The 22,569-nt window shown below is 45.2% G+C and overlaps 1 protein-coding gene across 12 annotated transcripts in view; it reads left to right on the plus strand.

Moving 5' to 3' along the window:
• Positions 1–2,954: 2,954 nt before the first annotated feature.
• INTS6L (integrator complex subunit 6 like) overlaps positions 2,955–22,569 on the plus strand; it is a 55,990-nt gene continuing 36,375 nt past the window's right edge. For 4 of the 12 annotated variants that reach the window (XR_008289867.1, XM_027054844.2, XM_027054849.2 and 1 more), the window contains exons 1-2: positions 3,029–3,440; positions 3,582–3,659. Coding sequence is in view for 10 of the 12 variants with exons in the window: in XM_027054844.2 (XP_026910645.2) it covers positions 3,330–3,440; positions 3,582–3,659 (189 nt within the window). In the remaining 2 variants the exon portion in view is untranslated. The other 8 variants (XM_027054840.2, XM_027054851.2, XM_027054843.2 and 5 more) reach the window with 8 other exon arrangements.

Below are 22,569 nucleotides of genomic sequence, written 5' to 3' on the forward strand. Positions count from 1 at the left end.
TCTGAAGAAGCCAATAAATCCACTAGATGGCTATTTTTTTATATATCGTCACTTTTATAGTTTTATAATGAGACACAGATCTATTTCAGATTCTATATTTATATCATTTCAATTCCATTTGTCCTTATGCCGAGAAAGATCAATAACATGCCCTGTTATGGGGGAAAAAAACCATGAAAAGGCATTTACCTGCATGGGGAGCACATCCTAAGGATGGTCCTGAGGGGCCCGCCTGCCCTCAACACAGGGAGCACTGCCTGACTGAAACCATGTGTGCTTCTGGAATACTGCTGAAGCCGTCTTGAAAACTGTTTCAATAGTATTCACCTTGGAGGGATTGTTTTGAATACTTTGTATGCAATTTTGTAACATAATCTCTTTTCTGATTATAAAAGTAGGGCACTCATTGTAGAAAAGTTGGGAGGAAAGTATAAAGATTTTTTTTATGTCATCTCAAAATGCCATTTGTGAACTGGGGCATACCTCTATCTACCTACCTACCATCTATAATATAATATAATATAATATAATATAATATAATATAATATAATATAAATGTTTATAATTAAATATTTATTATATTTATTACTATAAATAAGTATTCTATATAGATATAAATGCATAAATAGGGAGTGTGATCTGCCTCAATTCACAAATGGTATTTTTATGTATATTATATGACATATATTAAATTATTACATATTATTAAATTATATATATTATATATTATTATATAATATATATAATATTATATACACTCCTAATAGGAAATCTTGATATAATATATATATCATATATATATTTCCTATATATATTATGATCATATATATATATATATACATATATATATATGATATAAACTCCTGATAGGAAATCTTGTACATCTTCAACCAAATCAACCAATCATCCCCATGCATTGATCTCATGGAATGAAAGTGGCATATTAGTACTTGGAGTTGACTTTAGCAAAAGCTGTGAGCCAGGGAAAGTTTGTTTCTAGGTAATAATCCCACCCCCACCTAATGTTAGGCAGAATTCTTAGATGACTCCCATGATGTCCACCCCCCGATGTTACTTCCTGTATAATCTTCTGTCCTTAAGTGTGGATGAGACCTGTGACTTCCTTCTAGTCAATCGAATACGGCAAAGGTAATGGGTGTCACTCAAGATTAAGTTATGTCATATAAGGCTCCATCTCAGCAGATGGGAGCAAGCAGTTTCCCTGATGGCCCTGAGCAAGCAGATAGCCATGCTGTGGACAGCCTCAAGGAAATGAATTCTGCCAACACGCTGACTGACCTTGGAAGCTGATTCCTTCCCAGTCGAGTCTCCAGATGAAAACACAGCCTGGCCGACGTCCTGATTGCAGCCTTTGAGACTGAGCAGAGAATCTAGCCGCTCCATGCCCAGACCCCTGATTCATGGCAACAGTGAGGTAATAAATATGTATGTCGTTTTGAGCTGCTGACTCTGTGCTCATTTGTTACACAGCAGTAGAAAACTAACACACCAGTGCCCCAACCAGGCCTGCACTTTCAGCTCGTTGGCCCATGTGAACCTTGCCCTTCTCTAACCATATTTGTATCAGAATGGAAATGGAAGCTTCTAGTGCCTTTTTCATCCTGATTTCCTCATTAATTCCCACCAGGTGTATCCCACCAGACTGGCCTGGAACGCCCCATGCATATAACTGTTACTGGTTTGAATTTTTGTTCACCCTATTCCTTCCAACCCAGAATCCCTCCCTTCTGCCTCTGTGCCCCTTCCATGAAACCTTCCGAACTTCCAGACCACTAGACCATTGCTTTCATTGCACTCTTTATTTGCATTGCTTGTTTGTCTCTGGTTCAAATGCTGCCATGGCGCCTCTTCTGAAATCTTATTTTTTTCTGAAAATGTTATTGAATGTGTATGCATGTACTATATATGTATACATGTGCGTGTGTGCATATGTATGTATTACATTACAAAGCACATATGAATTGTAAGCTCATTGAAGCTCAGGACTCCATGTTATGCATAGCATACTGCTGGGATCACACCTCCATATTTAAAAGTTGTGTTACACCAAGTAGTCAGCCGAGAACGGTTGGCCCTCTACTGAGCCTCTCCATGGAACCAGACTTGAGAATATCCCTCAGTGTTACCCTAATTCTAGCAAGCTGCACTTTCCTTTACTGGAAGTCAAATATAATGCCATCTAGCCCAATTATTTCAAAGATTAAATAAAGCCAACGTGGGTGCCCGGCACATCGTAGGTGCTCAATAAGTGAGAGTTGAATCAGAACCTAGGGTGGGAAACCTCCCATGTGTAAAGGCTGTAGCAGGCACAACCATGGGTAGAATTATCACAGGCAGGCCAATACTTGAAAAGCTCAATGAAACTGAAGAAGCTTGTAGATACAAAAGGCCAGTTTAGGTAACCGTCTTTGTTCCAAGCTTTAGTTTTCTTTCTAAGTAGATATATGTGGAATGCAAGGCCAGCAACCGCCTTACAAATACTGATCAAGAGTGGGGAGGCATCGAAAGGAATGCGAGTACGTCTTGCCAGGAAAGAAGTTTGCTGCTTCTGAAATGTTTTGGTCTTAGCCACTGGCAGGATTGATCGATTGCAGTTAGCAGAGCGTTTTCTGTGCAGCCTGTCCAAGCATCTGCTTCTGTAGTGCTGCGCAACTGTTGCTCAAATTCACTCTTCCTTTCGAGCCATCGTGTTTGAAGAGCAAGAGAATATCCATCCAAACCACCCTAAGTATCCTAACGGCTTCCAAGTCGTTTAAAGGAGGGTCCTTAACATCTCCCCTCACTTACCCCCTGCTTGGGTTCAAACTTCAACTCCCAGGGTTCGCCCAAGTCCCGCCCCTTGCCCTGTCATCTAATGAATATGCAAATACCACATAATTGGCAGCCAATGGCGTGGTTTCTGGTCACATGGTGCCCATGGTAGGTGAGCGGACAGAAGTTGTGTGTCGGTGAACAGAGACAGCTCTCAGTCTGGGGCGAGCGCTTGAGTGAGCGTGGACGGATGCTTGGGCAGTAGTCCCTGCGGCGGCGGCGGCGGCGGCGGCAGTAGTGGTGGCAGGGGAGGGGAAAGGGGGAGGGCCCCGAGGGCTACACACGCTCCCACTTTCAAGTTCCCTTGGAGGGAGAGGAGGTGGGGCTGCAGAAAGAGGAGGCCAGGAGCAGTTCCATCCGTCCCGTCCCGTCTCCCCCTTTTCCTCTTGCTCCTTGCACCCTGCCTCTGCGAGAGTTGAGGGTTCGGGTGGCAGTCCGCGGCAGTGAGGGCAAGAGGGCCAGGAGAGTGGGCAGCGGAGCCAGGGGTGCGGGGGAAGATGCCCATCCTGCTGTTCCTCATAGACACGTCCGCCTCTATGAACCAGCGCACTGACCTGGGCACCTCCTATTTGGACATTGCCAAAGGCGCTGTGGAGTTATTCTTGAAGGTAAAGGGAGGGGAGGGGAGAGCTGGGGAGAGCTCCCGAGGGATGGGGGTGGTGGTGGATCTAGGTGCTTCTGTAACGTCTGTATCGCCCCCTCCTCCCTCCTTCCCTTCGCGGCCCCCTCCGTCATCCCTCGTCCCGCAGCTGCGCGCCCGGGACCCGGCCAGCCGCGGAGACAGGTACATGCTGGTCACCTACGACGAACCCCCGTACTGCATCAAGGTAAAGGGGCCACCGAGGGAGTGGGCGGGCGGGAAGTGGGAGCCAGGCTCCCCGGGGCTGCCGCCCCTGCCCCCGCCCGAGGCGGTGCTGCGGCGCCCGGAGGGGCGCGCGGGCCCAGCGGGCGGGGAGGGGGGGGGGGCGCGCGGAAGGCGGGCGGAGCGGCGGCGGCGCCCGGGGCCGGGGCCGGGGGACGCCGGAGGGGCGGCCGCGGGACGAACGGCGGGGAGGCCGAGCCGGCGGCGGCGCCGACCGCAGCGGCCTCGGAACATGGCGGACATTTTGCTTTTGTATGAGCCAGAGAGGGAGACTGAGGGCGCTGCTGAGATGGAAAGGAGGGAGGGGAGGGAGGGGAGGGGAAGGAAGACCCGACACCGGGAGGGAGGTTGCGGGATGGGCCCGCCCCCTCGGGGCGCACCGGGAGCGGCGGCGGCGGCCCCGGGGCCGAGCGGGCTGGGCGACTCCGCCCAGAGGTGCTGCGGGTCCGGCGCGCGGGCTCTCCCGGCGCCGGCTCCTCCTCCTCCCGGCCCAGCCTCCTCCCCCTCCCCCCCTCCTCTGCCCGCCCCTCCCCTCCCCCCCGCCCTCCCCCTTCTTCCTCCCGCTCCCCTCCCCTTCCTGCTGAGAGCGTGGCAGAGCCAGCCGCCGGCCTTCGGAGTGGAGCCGGAGCCCGTGCACGTCTGTGGTCTCTACCCCGCCCCACCCGATGGCAGATCTGCCCGCGGAGCTAGCCTCCCCCACCCTAGACCCGGAGAAACTTCTCATTTCTCCCCCTGGATCGGTCCGCTCCAGCCCGCTCTCGGGCACCTTGGCGACTGTTAGTGTTTCCTTGCAGACTCCGCCGAAGCCGCGACGGGCTGGGGCGGGGACGTGCGGATCGGAACTCACTGGGGGCCCGAGCTTTTTAAGGACCTGGCCTACCTATTTACATCCTAAATTAGGTTGCTGTTAGCCACGCAGGGATTTGTCCGGGGAGAAGAAAGGAAGGAAGGGGGAGGACTCGACTGCGCGAGGCTGCTGTAGTCCAATTCGATGATTCGATCCACGGGATTCTGACCTACAGGCGAAAAGTAGGGAGGATTTAACCTCCGTGGGGTAGTTAATTCATGTTCCTAATGGTGAGGAGATAAAGAACTGCCTTGCCTGCAGTGGCCCGATAAACTAGAACTCAGACTATTAAGTCAACCTGCATGAGAGTCCTGCTAGCATGTTGAAATTTCAAAAATATATTACCATAATCCTTGACGTCTTTTGCTAGACGCCTTCTTTTTCTCAGAATTATCTTAATTGTGCTGGGGAGCTGCAGTCGGGACATGTTGTAATCCGTTTCAGCCGAGGGAAGTGTTTAAAAGAATGGAACCTACCAAACTGAAGAGTTGGCCAGAGAGAGCGTGCCTTCAGAAATATGGCCAAAGGGAGGCTTTAATTTTGTAACTCGTAGCTTGGGTTCACAGTTTGATTATTAGGTTCCCCTTCAAACTGTTCTGGTTTGGGGGCTTTGTTCTCAGTTTGTGATTTATCTGTGTTAAAAACTGCAGCAAGTAGACCGCTTCCAAAATGCCACAAGCTTTTAAAAAATGTCAGTTTCCCAAAAGGGTGTGACCATTTTTTTTCCACATAGAAAAGCAGATGTTTGTACGTCCTAAGTCTGAAAGTCCACACCCTTTGAGTACTAATACAGATAAGAACCCACCATTTGTAGGGTGGCCATTTGAAATTCCCCTTAATTTGAACGAGGAAAAAGGATAAGCCACAAAGCCGTGTGGCTTTTTTTTTCTTTAAAGGATAACTTACTTAACATTTTTCTGAAATGCCAAGACTTGCCATTTAAAAGTGTTGTTGTTTTTGATCTAGAAACATTTCGTGGCAATATTTACAGAATCTTTGGAAAGGAAAAAGAAAGTCTCACCTTCCCACCCCATCCCACAGCCCCCCCCCCCCCAACCATGGTGACATCTTTTTACCTAGCATCTTTATCATGGTATATACATGTTACTTTATGTCCTGCTTTTCCCACCTGTTTTGTCCCATGAATTATTCTGGGTTGCCACATAGTCTTCATACTTAAAATTTTTAGTGGCTGTGTAACTTATCCATGGTATTTTAGAGGCTCCAGATAGTTCTATGAACAGAGGGGGAAAGTTGGACTTTGTCTTTAGTGGAAATTTCATCTCTCCGCTCTCTTAATCCTGCCATGTTATATATCACATTTTTTCCCCTTTAGAAAAAAAGCATCCTTCCAAGTTGAATTTGATCTTTGTTTTCTTCTGTAGATGGGATAGGAGAAGGCACCCTGTGTAATACTTTTAATTAACGATCATTAGTTAGCTTATGATTTAGTCTTGATGCTTTTCAGAGGTTTGCTCAGGTTTTTCATTTTAATCTCACATGATACTTACATGCGCTAGAAAATGGTTACCGGTTAGTTATCTTAATGATGTTCTCGTCATGTTGCTGTCCGTACCTGAATCACTAACGATGTACATCTTTGGTAGCATTTTCTTTTTCTGGGTCTCCTCAGCCAGTCCTCTGCCTCCCCCACCCCTCCCCTCAGCATGTGGTAACTATTTGTTCTTTGGCTTTTAGGATCTAGGCATTTGGGAAGGCCTGAAATTTTAGAACATCTGGTGAATTTTTCTTAAAAGTTAGTTGAGTCTTTCATTAGCTAATAGCTGGGAGCCAGAAAGGTCTGTTTTCTGTCACACCGATTATCAAATTGGTCTTTCTTTGATTGTCAGCAGGCATCTTGGTCCCTACTCAAAACTTCACTCTCCGTTAAGAGTCTGGGTCCCTTCAGCCAAGTGATGTTACATAGGGCTTTGCTGGTAGCTTATTTTTCTGCAGAATAGTGTGAACTGTATTTCTCAATTGCTCTCCAGTTGGAGGGTCATTGTTTATCTCTTCTCAAAATAACTACTTATTTCTCAGGTCTTGGTTATATCCAGCTCCAGACACTGCCGAACGATTTTTGTGTGTGTGTGTGTGTGTGTGTGTGTGTGCTACTGGAAGATTCAGGGCTGTTGGTGGTGTAAACAGGCATGAGTTGTGCATTTGGGAGGGTGTTTTTTTTTTTTTTTCTAATAGGCGTGGAACTCTTCCCAGTATATCCACTTACAGGCTCTGACAATAAATCTTGTCAAAAGTTACAGTGACTGGAATTTTTCTCTGATGTATACTGTTGTGTACATGAATATAGTATTTCACGTAGGGCTTAGTGGATTCTTACTGCACTTAGGGATGGCTATGTGCTCTTTTAAAATTCGTCATACCTGTTACTTGCAGTCTGGCGTGGATGGAATTCGGTTTGATTTGGGGACCATATAGAAAGCATGTGGAATGCAAGCATTTTGGGCTACATCTGTTTCAAGCTTTGCTTTGTAGACACGTTTTATACATAGTGTCACAAGGCTTAACACTACTTTCATACAACGGTATCTACACAGCTGGGATGAAACCCTGTTTAATGTTTAAAATTTCGAGTATATCCATATAAGACTAATACATGATTTTAAAAAGTGGGCTTTAGGGGCATCTGGGTGGCTTAGTTGGTTAAGGGTCTGACTTCAGCTCAGGTCGTGATCTCTGGGTTCGTGGGTTCGAGCCCCGTGTCGGGCTCTGTGCTGACAGCTCACAGCCTGGAGCCCGCTTCGGATTCTGTGTTTCCCCTCTGTCTCTGCCCCTCTTCCACCCACTCCCTGTCTCTCTCTCTCAAAAAAAATAAATAAACAGTAAAAAAATTTTTTTTAAAGTGGGCTTTGTTTTGCATACTAGTTCCTAATAGTTTTGGCTGAGGTTCCGCTGCCTTGTGTGTGTTGTTTTGCCATGAATCACAATTTCCTTTTATTCAGTGAAAGATAGCTGAGGTAAGCCTGTGGGTACTACCAGCTCCCAGCAAATTGAGGGCACCAAGAAGAAAGTGAACCATGAGACTGGGGAACATAATAAATATTCAAAATAGTTTGATGTTTGAAGTGACTTTCTTAAAATGATATCTTTTTTATTGAAGGAAATGCTTTTTTAATATAAACCTGAGTCACTTTTCTAGAAATAGCTGAAACACATGTGTAAATAGTGGGCAGAAGTGTTTTTTTTATATATATATAAATAGGAAGAGATGTTTCAAAGAACTAGCCCAAGTCTGTAATTTGAAAACATAGAGCATTTGAAAAAGTGAAACTTTCCCTTGAGTGTTGCTTTTTTTCACATCCTGTAGCTAGTTGTGTTTACTGGTATCTGTATGCCTTTATCAACATGTATCAGCAAAGGCAGTATTTTGGCTTACAGATTTAGGAAGTAAACTTGGGCTTTTTAAACAATTTTTCTTTTACATTTATTTATTTTTGAGAGACAGAGAGAGACAGAGTGCGAGCAGGGGAGGGGCAGAGAGAGAGGGAGACACGGAATCCGAAGCAGGCTCCAGGCTCTGAGCTGTCAGCACAGAGCCCGACGCGGGGCTCGAACCCATGAACCGTGAGATCACGACCTGAGCCGACTGAGCCACCCAGGCGCCCCTAAACTTGGGCTTTTTAAATGACCTGTGTTCCCAGCATTTATTGGTATTTTAACGAACGCATAACTTTTTCATATGCCCACAAGTGTATTTTATGGGCCTTATTTGGACAGAAGAGTGACCTTTAGGGGAGCCTTTCACTGTGGTTGGAAGCTAAGGAAGTGCTTTTGGGTGAAACAGTAGCCACACGGCCTGTGAGAGCAACATGAGAGTAGAGGGTGCACTCTACACGCGAAATGCCACAAAGGCGGTGCATTGACTTTTATGATGAATTGTGTCTCCCCTGACCTAGCTTCCTTTTCACCTTCCTCACTGGCCCTTCAAAGCATGCGATGATAGTTATTTTGAAATTAGAAAAGGGAGGAGAACCATTAACAAAATGAAAAGGCAACCTACTGAATGGGAGAAAATATTTGCCCATCACGTATGTATCTGATAGAGGTTAATATCCAAAATCTGTAAAGAACTCCTCCAACGCAGTAGCAAAATACCAATCTGATTTACAAATGGGCAGAGGATCTGAATAGACGTTTTTTCCAAAGAAGACCTAGAGATGGCCAACAGGTGCATGAAAAGATGCTCAAGGTCATTAAGCATCAAGGAAATGCAAATCAAGACCACAATGAGGTCTCACCTCATGCGAGTCAGAATGACTGTCTTCAAAAAGATAAGAGATAGCAGGTGTTGGCGAGGATGTGGAAAAAAGGGCACCCTTGTGTGCTATGGGTGGGAATGCAAACTGGTGCAGCCACTCTGGAAAAGTGTGGAGGTTCCTCAAAAAATTAAAAATAGAACTACCCTATGCTCCAGCAATTCTGCTTCTGGGTATTTATCTCAAAATAAAAACACTGATTCAAAAAGATACCTGCACCCCCAGGCCCCTGTGTTTATCGCAGCATTATTTACAATAGCTAAGATATGGAAGCAACATCAGTGTCCATTGATGGATAAATGGATGAAGAAATAGTGATACCTATATTATCCAGCTGCACAAAAGAAGGAGATCTTGCCATTTGCAAACCATGGATCATGCTAAGTGACGTAAGTCAGACAGAGGAAGACAAATACTATCTGATCTCACTTATATGTGGAATCTAAACAAAAAACGAAAACAACACACAAGCTCACAGGTACAGAAAACAGATCGGCGGTTGCCAGAGGCGGGAAGTGGGAGGTGGGCAGAATGACTGAAGGGCTCAAAAGGTACAGCCTTCCAGTTATAAAATAAATAAGTCATGGGGATTTTTTTTTTGTAATGTATGGCATGGTGATGATAGTTAAAATACTGTGTTGCATATTTGAAAGTTGCCAAGGGAGTAACTCTTAAAAGTTCTCATCATAGGAAAAAAAGAAAACCATTTTGTGGCTACACATGGCAGTGGATGTTAACCAGGTTTAATGTGGTGATCATTCCGCAATATATACAAATATCACATCCGTGTGTTGTATACGTGAAACTAATATAACAATATGTCAGTTATGCACACATACCTACGAAGTAAATGCTTACAGACTTTTGTCCAACCTATGATTTAAATTTTAAGAGTGAGGTACCATGAGTGGTAGCACTTTTTTCCCTTATACCAGGAATTAGAACTTTAGTGAAAAGCCTATACAAATAACCCTTCATCACTCATATATGCCACTCTATCTGAACCTCTGCTGGTTGTTTTGCAGTGAATGAAATATTTCTTCAAAAAAAAAAAAAAAAAACCACAAGCAAAGTTTTCGATAAAAGACTAGATCTCTGGCCAGGGGAGTAAGTGCTGTCTCCAGACTGGGCACCCGCTGCCAGGTGACGGGGTGTGCTGGCAGAATTGTAGAGTCATGTGTGTTCTGTACCCCCAAATCTCTCCTCTAGCCATTCATTCTTACCTGCTTCTCCCTTGTTTCACCCTTGGTCCTTCCTCACCTGGACTGCTTTTGCAACAGCCACTCCACTGGTTTCCCTGCTTCTGGTCTGGTCTTGCCCCTCACTGATTCCTCCCCCTCATTGCCACCAGTTGGTCGTTCTTTTTTTTCTTTAAGTTTATTTCATTTTGAGAGAGAGAGCGCGCGCGAGAGGGGCGGGGGGGGGGGAGAGAGAGAGAGAGAGAGAGAGAGAGAGAGAGAGAGAGAGAGAACCCCAGGCAGGCTCCACGATGTCAGTACAGAGGCGAACTCTGGGCTCAAACTCATGGACCCTGAGCTCATGACCTGAGCTGAAATCAAGAGTCGGATGCTCAGCCAACTGAGCCATCCAGGTGCCCCTAAATCGGTCATTCTTAAAAGTAAAATAAAGTCACCCCCCTCCTAAAATCCTTCAGTGGTTCCCCCAGTACATTTCAGAGTAAAAGCCAGACTCCTCCAAGGCTTCCGTGACCCTAGCTCACCTTCTCAACTGTGTCTTTCCACTCCTTTCCCTTCTCCTAGACCTCAGCCTCTGGCCACAGCGAGAAGGCTGTCTTCCCCAGACTTACTATGCCTCTTGCTTCTGTGCCATCGCATATGTTGTTCCCTGTGCCGGGGACACACTTGTGGACCTGACGTGCCTCAACTCTTGATCCTACATTCTCAAAAGTCATTCTGCCCCTCTGCCCCACCCATACTCCCAGCAGTGTGACAACTCCCACTGTGATCCCCTGACACTGTCCAGACCTTCACTATAGCAATTAGCGTGTCATGTGGTGATTCCCGGTGTTCATGTTGGCCTCCCTAATGTGAGTTCTTTCAAGGGCACATACGTGAACTTCTATCTGAACCCTGAGCACTTAAGGGAGTGCCTAGATTTTAGCAGGTACTCAGTAAATAGACAAAAAGAAATGTAGCAGAATTGTATTTTTTACAAGACCAATGTATATGCATCCCCTTTCTTTGTTGAAGTAGAACTGATATACTAAAACACAGCAATCTTAACAACTCAATGCATTTTTACACCTTTATACGTTCATGTAACCTCCACCCCAGACCAAGATACAGAACATTTCCGTCAACTCAGAAAATGCTTCTTCCTGTGATCCCTTCCTTCCTGCAGGTAACTGTTGGTCTGACCTTTGTCACCACTGTGGTGATATGATCAAAATGGTGTTTCCTGAAGAGAAGTCTGCCAGTGGATTGCTACTGTAGCAGTCTAGCTGTTCATTTGCCATATGTTCACTGAGCACCCTCTCTGGACCAGGTCTGTTACAGGGGCCTATGACATAGGCCAGAAAGTCCGGGCCCAGGGGGAGACCAGCAGAGTAAAAGACGCAGTCCTAGTCATCAAAGTTCTTGAGAATGGACATTGGAAAAAGGTGACTGGAAAAAGTGGATTCAGGTATGGGGTGTGTCAAGAACAGTGGACTCTTTTTTTTTTTAAGTTTGCTTATTTATTTTGAAAGAGAGAGACAGAGCACAAGCGGGGGAGGGTCAGAGAGAAGGAGAGAGAGAATCCCAAGCAGGCTCCACACCGTCAACACAGAGCCCGATGTGGGGCTTGAACTCTTGAACTGTGAGATCATGACCTGAGCTGAGATCAGGAGTCAGACGCTTAGCTGTCTGTGCCACCCAGGCGCCCGAGGAACGGTGGACTCTTAACCAACACATTGGAAGTGAGGGAGGAGGGTGGGCAGGACACAGCAGTGTGAATTCAGTTCATCCAGTCAGGATTGTAACTGGCCGAGACGAGACCACAAAAGGGCTTTGAAACCTCTGAGCTAGAGTTTGTACGTTTTTCCTGGGATGAAGAGCTGTGAAGTGGATTTGAAGAGAGGTGAGGCAAAAGCTTGCTGTCTGTACATTTGTTTGCGTATTCGCAGTGGCCTGCATTGAGGTGGGCTAAGGAGTGGGCAGAAGGAAAGGGGGAGGCGACCCCCAAAATGGAGTTGCAATTGCCTCGTTTTGCATCAGTGCTGATCGCGTGAGAGCTTTTGGCCTGGAGGTTGGGATCAGGGTGGACGGGATGGCAGAAGGGCAGGGCGCATGTCAGGCCAGGGCAGATATTGTCCTCCGTTTGCCTGTGCTTCGAGAAGATAATCAGAACGGCTCATGAGACAGGGTTCTTAGGTGCACGGAGTGGTCAAACATGGCGGCAGTTCCCACGACTCAGGGAGAGATGCGCTTCCCAGAGAAGGCCAGGGTCGAAGGACCCTCTGTATGGGGGGGAGCGACAGGTATGAAGACGGGACCCCACTGGCTTAAGTTCTTAAATGAAGAATTCTTTGTAAACATGGCCTCTGGTTCCCTTTCACCGAGAGTGTAAATGAGGGATCCAGGCAGTCCCTTCGTGTGAGTACTTTCTGTGAGCTGGACCACACTATCTCCTGGATATGATGTTCTAAATGGTGATTAGGTTCCCAGACCTTCCTCCCCAGGAAAGCCTTCTTAACCCTTAATGTCAGTTAGCCAGAGAACTATTGTGTTTGTTATTGTTTCCACGGGGGAAATGGATTTGGGTTTCCAAGGTGATTTGTTAAAAACACCTCCTTCCCCCTTCTTTTTCACAACTCAGGGATGGTGGGGGCGGGGGGCGACATTATAAAGGCTCCAGTGATGAGGGTGAAGGGCTGAGGTGTTGGTGAGAGTAGGCACAGCTCTTCAAATATACCATTCATGTTTTAGATTGGCTATATTTACCCTGTTAAGAACAGTACCCACTGGCCACATGTGGTTTTTGAGCACTTGAAAGGTGACTTGCCTGAATCGAGATGTGCTGTAACTGTGGGACGCCTGGGTGACTCAGTCAGTTAAGCGTCCACTTCGGCTCAGGTCACGATCTCACGGTACATGAATTGGAGCCCCGAGTGGGGCTCTGTGCTGGCAGCTCGGAGCCTGGAGCCTGCTTCGGATTCTGTGTCTCCCTCTCTCTCTCTGCCCCTCCCCAGCTCGCGCTCTCTCTCTCTCTCTCTCTCTCTCTCTCTCAAAAATAAACATTAAAAAAAAAAAAAAAGATGTGCTCTAAATGTAATTTAAACACTTGATTTTGAAAACTCGGTACAAAAATGTATAAAACATCTCATTAACCACTTTTAGATCAATTACAAATTTAAGCAACCATACTTTTTATATATTGGATTAAGTGAAATATACTACCAATTTCACCTACCTCAGTTTTTAAAAATGTGGCTACTTAAAAATACAAAATGACATATGTGGCAGGCACTATACCTCCGTTGGACAGCGGTGTTAGTTTCTATTCTTTCTTAAGATGTTTCTGACTTTCGCATCCTAGAAATTATTTGCCAAGGAAGTTCCTTTCTCTTCAAGTTCTGTTTAACATTAACACCATAATGGACTCATTTGTGTATGAAAGGTTATCATACAGTTCAGAGTTGATGGGTTGATAACCCTTGGCCCTGGGGCAAAATATGAAAGCATCCCATTCTTGTTTGTATTGAAAGCCAGTTTGGTGATCTAACTGGTTGGGTTAGAAGTGTTTTCCTAGGCTAAGTACAATAGAATATATGTGTGAACTCCTAATGTAAATGCGGGAATTCAGAATTCTGTTGGTAATGTGTGCTCGCCAGTGGCTCGAAATGTTCCATGCTTTTAGTGTTATTAGAAATATGTGACATAGCCCTCATTTGACTTAGAGAGCTCCTTGGCCCAAGAATTCTTAGGAACAGTACTCATCAATAAAAGTAGGATAAAGGATAAATTCTCTAGCTTGGCATAGTACAAAACCTAAGAAACAAAGGGAGGTTTGTATCGCTGCTCTCATTGAAGACTTTCTGGATGTTCCCTAGCAAGCCCTTGTCTTATATCATGGGATGTCATCAGTAGCATTGAAAGGGGGGTGGGGTTAGGGTTAGGTTCACACGATAGAACTCCCATGATTATTACTTTCTCTAACCTCAGTCCTCCTAATGGGGGTTACAGAAGTGACCACGTTATTTTTTGTTACTGTAATGACTTCCATTTAAGGAAGAAAAAGCAATGTTTAATCCTGAGTCTGGACAAAAGTACTGAATGGCACGTATTTTGCATATAACATTTCATAGATAGTTTGGGGTCCTTCTAAAACCCTCCCTTGTAGTCGAAGGTGTTATCCGACTTTTACAGATAGGATTGGACATATAACTACTTTCTTGTAATAATGAACAATAATACAAAAGCTTTCTAATAACAGCAGCTGACATTTATTGAGTAATGCTTATGCACCGGGCAATGTGCCAGTGAATATAAGGTACTTATTTTATTTATCTTCCCAACCAGCCTAAGTCAGAGGTACTGTTATTATCCCCATTTAACGGATAAGGAAACCGGGGCCCAGAGAGGTTAGGTAACACAGCCAAATAGTGACCCGGGTCTGTCTCTATTCCAGAGGCTTCGGTAATGAGCCGCTTTACTTTTCCTATCAGTCATGGGAGAGCATTCCTTTTAATAACTTCTCACTTGTATTTTCTCGTCATGATATATGTCCTGGCGCCATGTTATTTAGACAGAACTGTCATGCTCTTACTTACGGTTGTTTTTGGTATAGCAGTGCTTGGCACGATAGCAAGCACTCACTGACTGAACATTATTACTGCCAGAGTCACTAGTTTTATTTTTTTTCTGACGATTTCTAGGCGAGTATCACAGTGCATTCGTTTGTGAAACAGTTTGGCTTTTGATGGGCCACAGTTCTGCCCCTACCCTGGCAGCGTGTGGAGTTGGTGGGGATTGAGATTGGTTAGTGTGTCCATGTCGGGGGTGGAGTTTGAGGACGGTTCGTCTGGGCTGAGTAGACCCTATAGGAGAAGCAGTAGGCTTGAAAAAGCAACAGGGTACTCTTTGGCCTTCTAGTGGCTGCCAGGATCTGATTTTGCCACTTTGACTTTATCAATCTCCTGACAAATGTGTTTCTGGTAAGGAAAAGAAAGACATTCGGGATACTTCACAGTAACCGTTGCTTTCTTCCAATCCACAACCTGTGGGGAGGCAGAGCGGCTTGGAAAAGGCTGGAAGGCACCATAAGCACCTTTACGGAGTTTTATGTATCAGCCTGTGCCTTTACCTGATGGTACCATTCTCATTCCCTCCACATCTCCCAGTCTCCCCAAGTCCCCGACCCCTTCCGGAGCCAGATACCTATTTCTCCTTCTTGCTTAGTTAAGCTGGGAAGGGTGGATTTCCGAGAAGGAACAGCGATGCCGCCCACTCAGCCACTGGGGTCCTAACCAGAGAAAAGGTATACGAAGGCTTTTGTACTGATGTGCCAGATGTTGGGAGAAAAAGTGGGGGTTCTGTTGCTTAAACCATGTGCTCCTGATTATATGAATCGTTAATGGCAGTTGTTTTTTTGTTTTGTTGTTGTTGTTGTTATTTATATCCTGCCCCATAGGTCAAATAGTTCAGTAAACTTAGTACCAAGAGCCACATTTTGGACTTGAATGCGAGTGAACCAAAGGCAGAACGCATTTATGTTCGTGCAAGAAAGGAACAGTATGAATAAGAAAGGGCTCTGAGTTACTAATGTTTATTCTCTTTGCCCTTGACTGCCTTCCTTGTTCGTGGTCTCAAGTATTCCTTCCACACCGATGGCTCCCCATCTTCAGTTTCTTACCCAGGCACCTGTAGCTGACTACAGGGCATCTCCACTTGGCTGTCTGTCCTGCCATCAGCTCATAGTGAACATGTCAAGAAGACCCTGTGGTTCTAAACCTATCCCCTTTTCCATATTTCCCAGGTTTTAGTCACCCAGGGTTGAAAGCAAGGCATTATTTACCTTTGACCCTGTCCTCCCATTTCTTCTGAGATCTGTCCATCATCTCTGGGAAATGCTTCTTACATACGTTCCTTCCTCACAATTTCTGCTGCCATCACCTGAGTCCAGATCCTGAAATTTGGTTCTTTGACCACTGTTAACAACCTTCGACTTGGTTCTCCAAAGTACCCCCCAAATTCCTACTCTTCCCCCACCAACCGCCAAGTTTCTAAAAAAGATGGTTTTGACCCCTGTCCCCGCAACCAAGCCTCCATAGACTCCCTAGGCCTATGGATGCCATCCTGAGCCCTCTGCAATCTGCTCCATGAGTGCATAGAAACTTATTCCCCGTCATCTGCCCACGGGAGTTCCCTGCATCAGCCAGACCTGTCTCTTCCACCCCCTGAGTTGGTCTCCCTTAGAGCATCAGTGAACCAAAAGAAGGAGGGAGATACAGAGAGCTGAAGGGGGGGGGGAGGCAGGGAGAGAGGAGTCAACTGGCAGCATTCCAGTGAGGGTGTGACTTGAGGGGGAGGATGTGACCAAAGGTGCTTTATTATAATGAAGAAAAGTTGCAAAAGGAAGAGGGAAGAGGCTGGAGTATGACCTTTAGAGGTTGATTAGTCTGAACTAGACCAATAGGTTGTGATTTAAATTGGCCTGAAGTTGCCTGGAGGCACGGTTTAATCTGGAGCCCCATCTCTCTTTGCATTTGTCTGTGCCAAAGGGAGCCCGCATAACTAGACAGTAGACTGCAGGTTCCAGGGGAAAAAATCTAGGCTTTCATACAGCCATGGCATTGGGAAGTGGGGGGCCCTCCTGTTTTATTTCTTATGGAAGAATGCTGAAGATGTGCGGGGCAAAGCTGTCCATGTTTCTTAAAAGCTTACTTGTAACCTCCATTTCATAGTGATGTTTTCAAGCTGTGTGTTAGAAGTCTGTTTAAATCTAGGTACTTTTACAAAAATCAGGTTTTAAAAAATGGTCATGGTACATCCTGTCTGGTAGATCACCCCACGCACTGTCGTGTACGTGTGGCAAGGGGTGTCACTTCAACTCTTAGCCACAGTCTGCCACTGATTAGATAGATACATGACCCTGGGCAAGTAAGTCACTTACGTTTTATGTGGTCCATTTTCTTATCTGTAAAATGAAGGGATTAGATTAGGTTATTTCCAGTGTTCTTTCCAAAAAAAGTATAGGCGAGAACGGTATAACTGAAAGGCAGGAAGGCAAATAATTGAGGTATGGATTTCAGGGTGATTTCAAACTTGCTTTTTAAATTTTAGAAAACGGTTCCTGGCCATGCTTACTGTGCTTTCTTGGACACTTACTCATTATGTTGATGAATGTCACTCCGTTTTCATTGGTAAATGGGACTCCATCTCATTGGTGTCATTTCTGTTTGCCGATAACAGTTCAATGATCAAGACAGATTCCTGGCAATGGTTACCTCTCAAGAGGGTGGCCCTGGGAGTTTGGGGAAGGTATTGACTGGCCTCATATTTCTGTTGGAATTTTTAACATTGAATGTATGTTACTTGCATAATGTAAAAAACTGCTCATAGGGACACTTGGGTGGCTCAGTTGGTTGAGCAGCCGACTTCAGCTCAGATCATGATCTCATGGTTTGTGAGTTCGAGTCCCACATCAGGCTCTCTGCTGTAAGCGCAGAGCCTGCTTCAGATCCTCGGTTCCACCCTCTCTCTGCTCCTCCCCCCCTCATGCTCTCTTTCAAAAATAAACATTTAAAAAACTGCTCATGGGGCGCCTGGGTGGCTCAGTCAGTTGAGCGACTGACTTCAGCTTAGGTCATGATCTCAACCTCCATGGGTTCAAGCCCTGCGTTAGGCTCTATGCTGACAGCTCAGAGCCTGGAGCCTGCTTCGGATTCTGTGTCTCCCTCTCTCTCTGCCCCCCTCCCCTGCTCACGCTCTGTCTCTCTGTCTCTCTCTCTCTCTCTCTCTCAAAAATAAACATTAAAAAAATAAAAATAAAACAAAATTTAAAAATGGTCATAACTTTTTTTGAGAAAATAATTTTTAAAAATTGGAAGAAAGAGATGCCATGTAATACTTTGGAAAGTAATGAATGGCCCTTCTGCGGCCTCCTCTGTTCAGTTCTTTCTGCAGTGTTTGGGTGGCTCTCACTCCTGTCCTTGCGTTTTTCCAAGGCCATCTTTGCTCATTTTTATTTTGTGTATGTGTTCATAAAAATGTCTCCTATCTGGGGGCGCCTAGGTGGCTCAGTCGGTGAAGTGTCCGACTTCAGCTCAGGTCATGATCACGAGGTCCATGAGTTCAAGCTCTGTGCTGACAGCTCAGGTCCTGGAGCCTGCTTCAGATTCTATGCCCCCCTCTCTCTCTCTGTCCTCCCCCACTTGCACTCTGTCTCTCTCTCTCAAAAATAAACATTAAAAAAATTTTTTTAAATAAATAAAAATAAAATGTCTCCTATCCGAACCCAAAGTCTCAACAATTGAGCATGTGATCTGCACAATAGCTTTTTTTTCTTCCTGATAATAGGTCAATAGCCACAGTTGAAATGGTCTGAGAGTGAGAGAGGAAACATTTAACACTGTATCTGACCGAGTTTGGCAAAGTCTTTGCTACTCTAAGATATTTTTCTTTCACTAACAATATAATTGACTCTTGGACAAAGGAGAAAAGTTTCTAAAATGTGGCTTCTATCTCATAATTTCTTCCTGATTCTCTGGGGCAAGAGAAATTTTGCAAACTCAAAAATGCATTTTGCATATATTTTAGACTTACCTCTAGGATTGTTTATCCCCTTAAAAAATCCCTCATACTAGGTATTCTAGAGACCCATGATGCAAAATCGTGAACTTTGTGTCAGTAGACTCAAACTGTGGATCATTTCTTTGCCCAGTTTACTTAAAAATAGGTGCTCATGATGTGGGCCTTTAGCCATCTGCTGGAAAAACAATCCTGCAGGCCATAGACTGTCAAATACATTTCTGCAGTGTAGTATGGGGGTCTGTTTCTTTTTTTTTTAATGTCCTTTTTTAAAATTTATTTTTAAAATTTTCATCCAAGTTAGTTGGCATATGGTGCAACAATGATTTCAGGAGTAGATTCCTTAATGCCCCTTACCCATTTAGCCCATCCCCCCTCCCCCAACCCCTCCATATTTGTTTGTTCTCCATATTTATGAGTCTCTTCTGTGTTGTCCCCCTCCCTGTTTGTATATTATTTTTGCTTCCCTTTTCTTATGTTCATCTGTTCTGTGTCTTAAAGGCCTCATATGAGTGAAGTCATAGGATATTTGTCTTTCTCTGACTAATTTTGCTTAGCATAATGCTAGGGAGTCAATTTCTTAAGAATGTCTTTTAAAAACTAGGAGATTCAAGTAAGCTAGAACTGGATGGTCTTAAGTAATTTTATAAGAAGAAGCTGTGTCAGTGCACATCAAACACAGAATCCTAGATAGCCCCTGTCGAACCTGGAAGCGTACCAGTACCTTGAGCCAAGGGAGAAAAACCACAAAAAAGTGCTACCAGTCCAAATTGCTGGAGTTTTAAGGGGGAAAACAGTTGTGTCAGGGTCAGAAAATGCAATGCCGGAAGGAAGTTTTAAAAGAGGTACGAGAAGCAAGACAGTTCTGTTCTTTCACCGATACAGCGTCTTCCTAATGTGTGCGTTCATCATGTTAGCACCCTCCTTTGTAGGTGTGCTGCAGGTAAACACAATTGAAAAAGATGCTTGAACATTTTAAGATGATTCAGCTGTCACAGCGTTCTGTTTACGTAGGAGGCCAAGTAAACCGTGTCTCCTCTCTGTCCGAATTAGAGTCTGTTTCAGTCGTGAGGAGAAAACTCCAGAAGCTTTTCAAGCTTTAACTCACACGGGTATTCCGTATAAGGCTCGAGGGAAAAGTCATGTGTCTCCTTGGGAGGCGGGCTTGATTGGAAAAGCAGGGCTTCTTCCTTTCCATGTCATTCTGTCTCGCTGGCCCGGTTACCAATGCAAGGACGATATGCCGTGACAAAGTCGATAGAATGTCAGGTTGCAGAAGAAAATGAGTTGGTTGAAAAATGCTGTTGAAGTCGATTTAGTCAGGTTGTCTGAGTTGTTGCAGAACCAGTTCCCCGCCCCCACCCCCAACTTGTGGAGAACAGATGGAAAAAGGAAAATAGTTTATCTTTCAACAAGAGAAATGGTGGCCCTGCTAAATTTAAACTCTTTGGCTTTAACTTGCGACATCTGGGAAAATACTCAAATCCGTTAATCATCTAGTTTGTAATCACCTCGAAGAAGAGCCCAAGGTCCAGGATAGCCCCCTCTGCATGGGACTCTGAAGGGCAAATGTTGCCAGCCTGATTTCATTTCCTTGAATAAAAGATTTTTTTAAACAAGTCTTGTCAAGGAGAGGGAAGCGACTTGTATTTTCTCTCCCTGGATCCCAGGAAGACTTGGGCGGAGCTTTTCAGGGGAGCATCCAAATGGGCTTTCGGGCATGTGTGCCCAGAATGGATCAGTGCAGTGGCTCAGCACCGAGTCAGAGGGACAGAGAGAGAGCCTGGCATGTGACAACCTATAATATAGAAGGACTATTTGTGCTCTTTGAAAAGATTCACTGTAATTCCCTTTCACACCCAGCACAGAGCCCAACGCAGGGCTCGAACTCGCGACCCTGAGATCAAGACCTGAGCTGAGATCAAGAGTTGGATGCTTAACCGACTGAGCCACCCAGGCACCCCTTCATTTATTTCTCGATTTGCAAGTTATTCCATTCATGTCATTTTTAAGGGGCACTTCTCTTGTGGAAAGTTAGATGTAGCTGCCCTAAATATGTTCCTCAGTTACCTTAGATGAGGAGATTCGTAGCGTGTTCCTTAAATTTGCACATGACACTAAGCCTAACAAGGTCATTTGTATTTTGGAATTGGATTACAAGTGACCTTTAGAGATGGGAGCAGGGCCTTAATAAGGTTGCAGAGGATAGTAGGACATATTTCTTTTAGGCTTTGCCCTTCCAAGGAAAGGAGTGCAGATTCTCTCCTTTCTGTGGTGATATGAGTGGACGATAAATGGCTAGTGGCTAGTCTGGAGCTGGGACAGAACCCAAGGCACTGGTAGACTGAAAAGCCCATACTTCTTCTGTTGGCATTCAAAGACGTTTTCAGTTGCCAATACACATTTCAACCAGGCCCGAACTAACGTACTGATTCAGATGTGAGTTGTTTTCTTTCTGTAAGTCAGATTTATATAAAGGTATGGAATTACAAGATACAAAAACCCAAAGGGACCTTCCAGTTGGTTTTTCAACCTTTTCGTTGCTTAGATGAGACAACAGCCCCAGTAAGGGACAAACGACTTACTCTGGACCAGTTGCTTTGCTAGTTGGCTATAGCCACGAATGGACCAGGGTCTTCCAAGTCCTAGGTCACTGCTCCCCACACGCAACTGGTCTGCATTTAGACATGAGGGAAAGGAAGTTTCACTGAAAGGAAATTTGGAAGTTCCATTAAGTGTATGACTTTGGAGCTAAAACAAGACTTGTCTACAAGGTGAGGATGTGGACTACCTAGAAGATTCTCGAGTATAGTGGTTTAAATTGGTGGGCTCTAGAATTAGGCTACCTGCGTTCAGATCCCAGCCGTGTCATTTCCTAGTTGTTCACCCTGGACAAGTTGCTTATCCTCTCTGAGCCTCAGTGTGCTCATCTATAAGATGGAAGTAATAACAGCACCTACTTCGTGGGGTGGTGACGGTGCCCAGATGAGGCTACAGATAGAATGGTATGCTGAGCCTAAGTGAGGTCCTGACACATAAGCACAGATGCATATTACCTATGATTATTACTGACCACCATTACCGTCTTCATCATCGTTGTGACTGTACTCCGGGGAGACTTTTACAACTTGACCTAAGACAGTAAACCCTTAGTTCAGGAGTTCACTCGTCTCAGGTCGCTCCTTCATCCCAAACCTCTGTCCCTCTGGTCTCCCGGGCTAGAAGTTTTGTAACCATCTTTGCGCTCTCTCCTTCACGCACATGGTCGGTCTGTCACCAAGTCCTATCTTGTTGGTTTAAAATGTTTCTGCCTTCTTCTTCATTCCCAGGCTAACTCAGGTCCTGATTCCCTCAGGCTGGGATTACTAGTCAAGGCTCCTAGCTTCTTTTTCCTGGCTATGGACAGAAATCTGTAGCCTGCCTTCCTTCCCCAATCTGTCCTATGTGTCACTGCCAGACTGACCTTCCTGAGACACTGCTTTGATCCTGTTTCCCCCTCCCCTGGAATCTGTAATGAGTCTATTGTCTGCCGAAGCCAGGCCGAGCTCCCTTGCCTGACCTCCAGGTCCTTCCAGCACATCTCTATCCAACAGACATATAATGCCAGCCATACACAAATTGTAACCTCGTCTAGTAGCCACGTTAAGAAGTAAAAAGAAACAGGTGGAACTTTTAGTAATACATTTTATTTAACTGCGAAAATTTAAAACACTATCACTTCGGCACATAGCCAATATAAAAGTAAATACTGAGATAGTGTCATTCTTATTTTTCTTCTAAGTCCTCCAAACGCCGCATGGATTTTACACTTACCTCACATCTCAAGTCAGACTAGCCGTGTTTTGGGGGTTTTGTTTTTGTTTTTTTTTTTTTAGAGGGCAGGGAAGGGGCAGAGGGAGAGAGAGAGAATCCCAAACAGGCTCTGCTCTCAGTGTGGAGCCGATGCGAGGCTCGATCCCCAATCCTGCCACTATCACCCCCACAAACAAGACCGACTTAAGTCTT

This window comes from Acinonyx jubatus, chromosome X (assembly GCF_027475565.1).
Source record: "Acinonyx jubatus isolate Ajub_Pintada_27869175 chromosome X, VMU_Ajub_asm_v1.0, whole genome shotgun sequence".
NCBI classification, from domain to species: Eukaryota; Metazoa; Chordata; class Mammalia; order Carnivora; family Felidae; genus Acinonyx; species Acinonyx jubatus.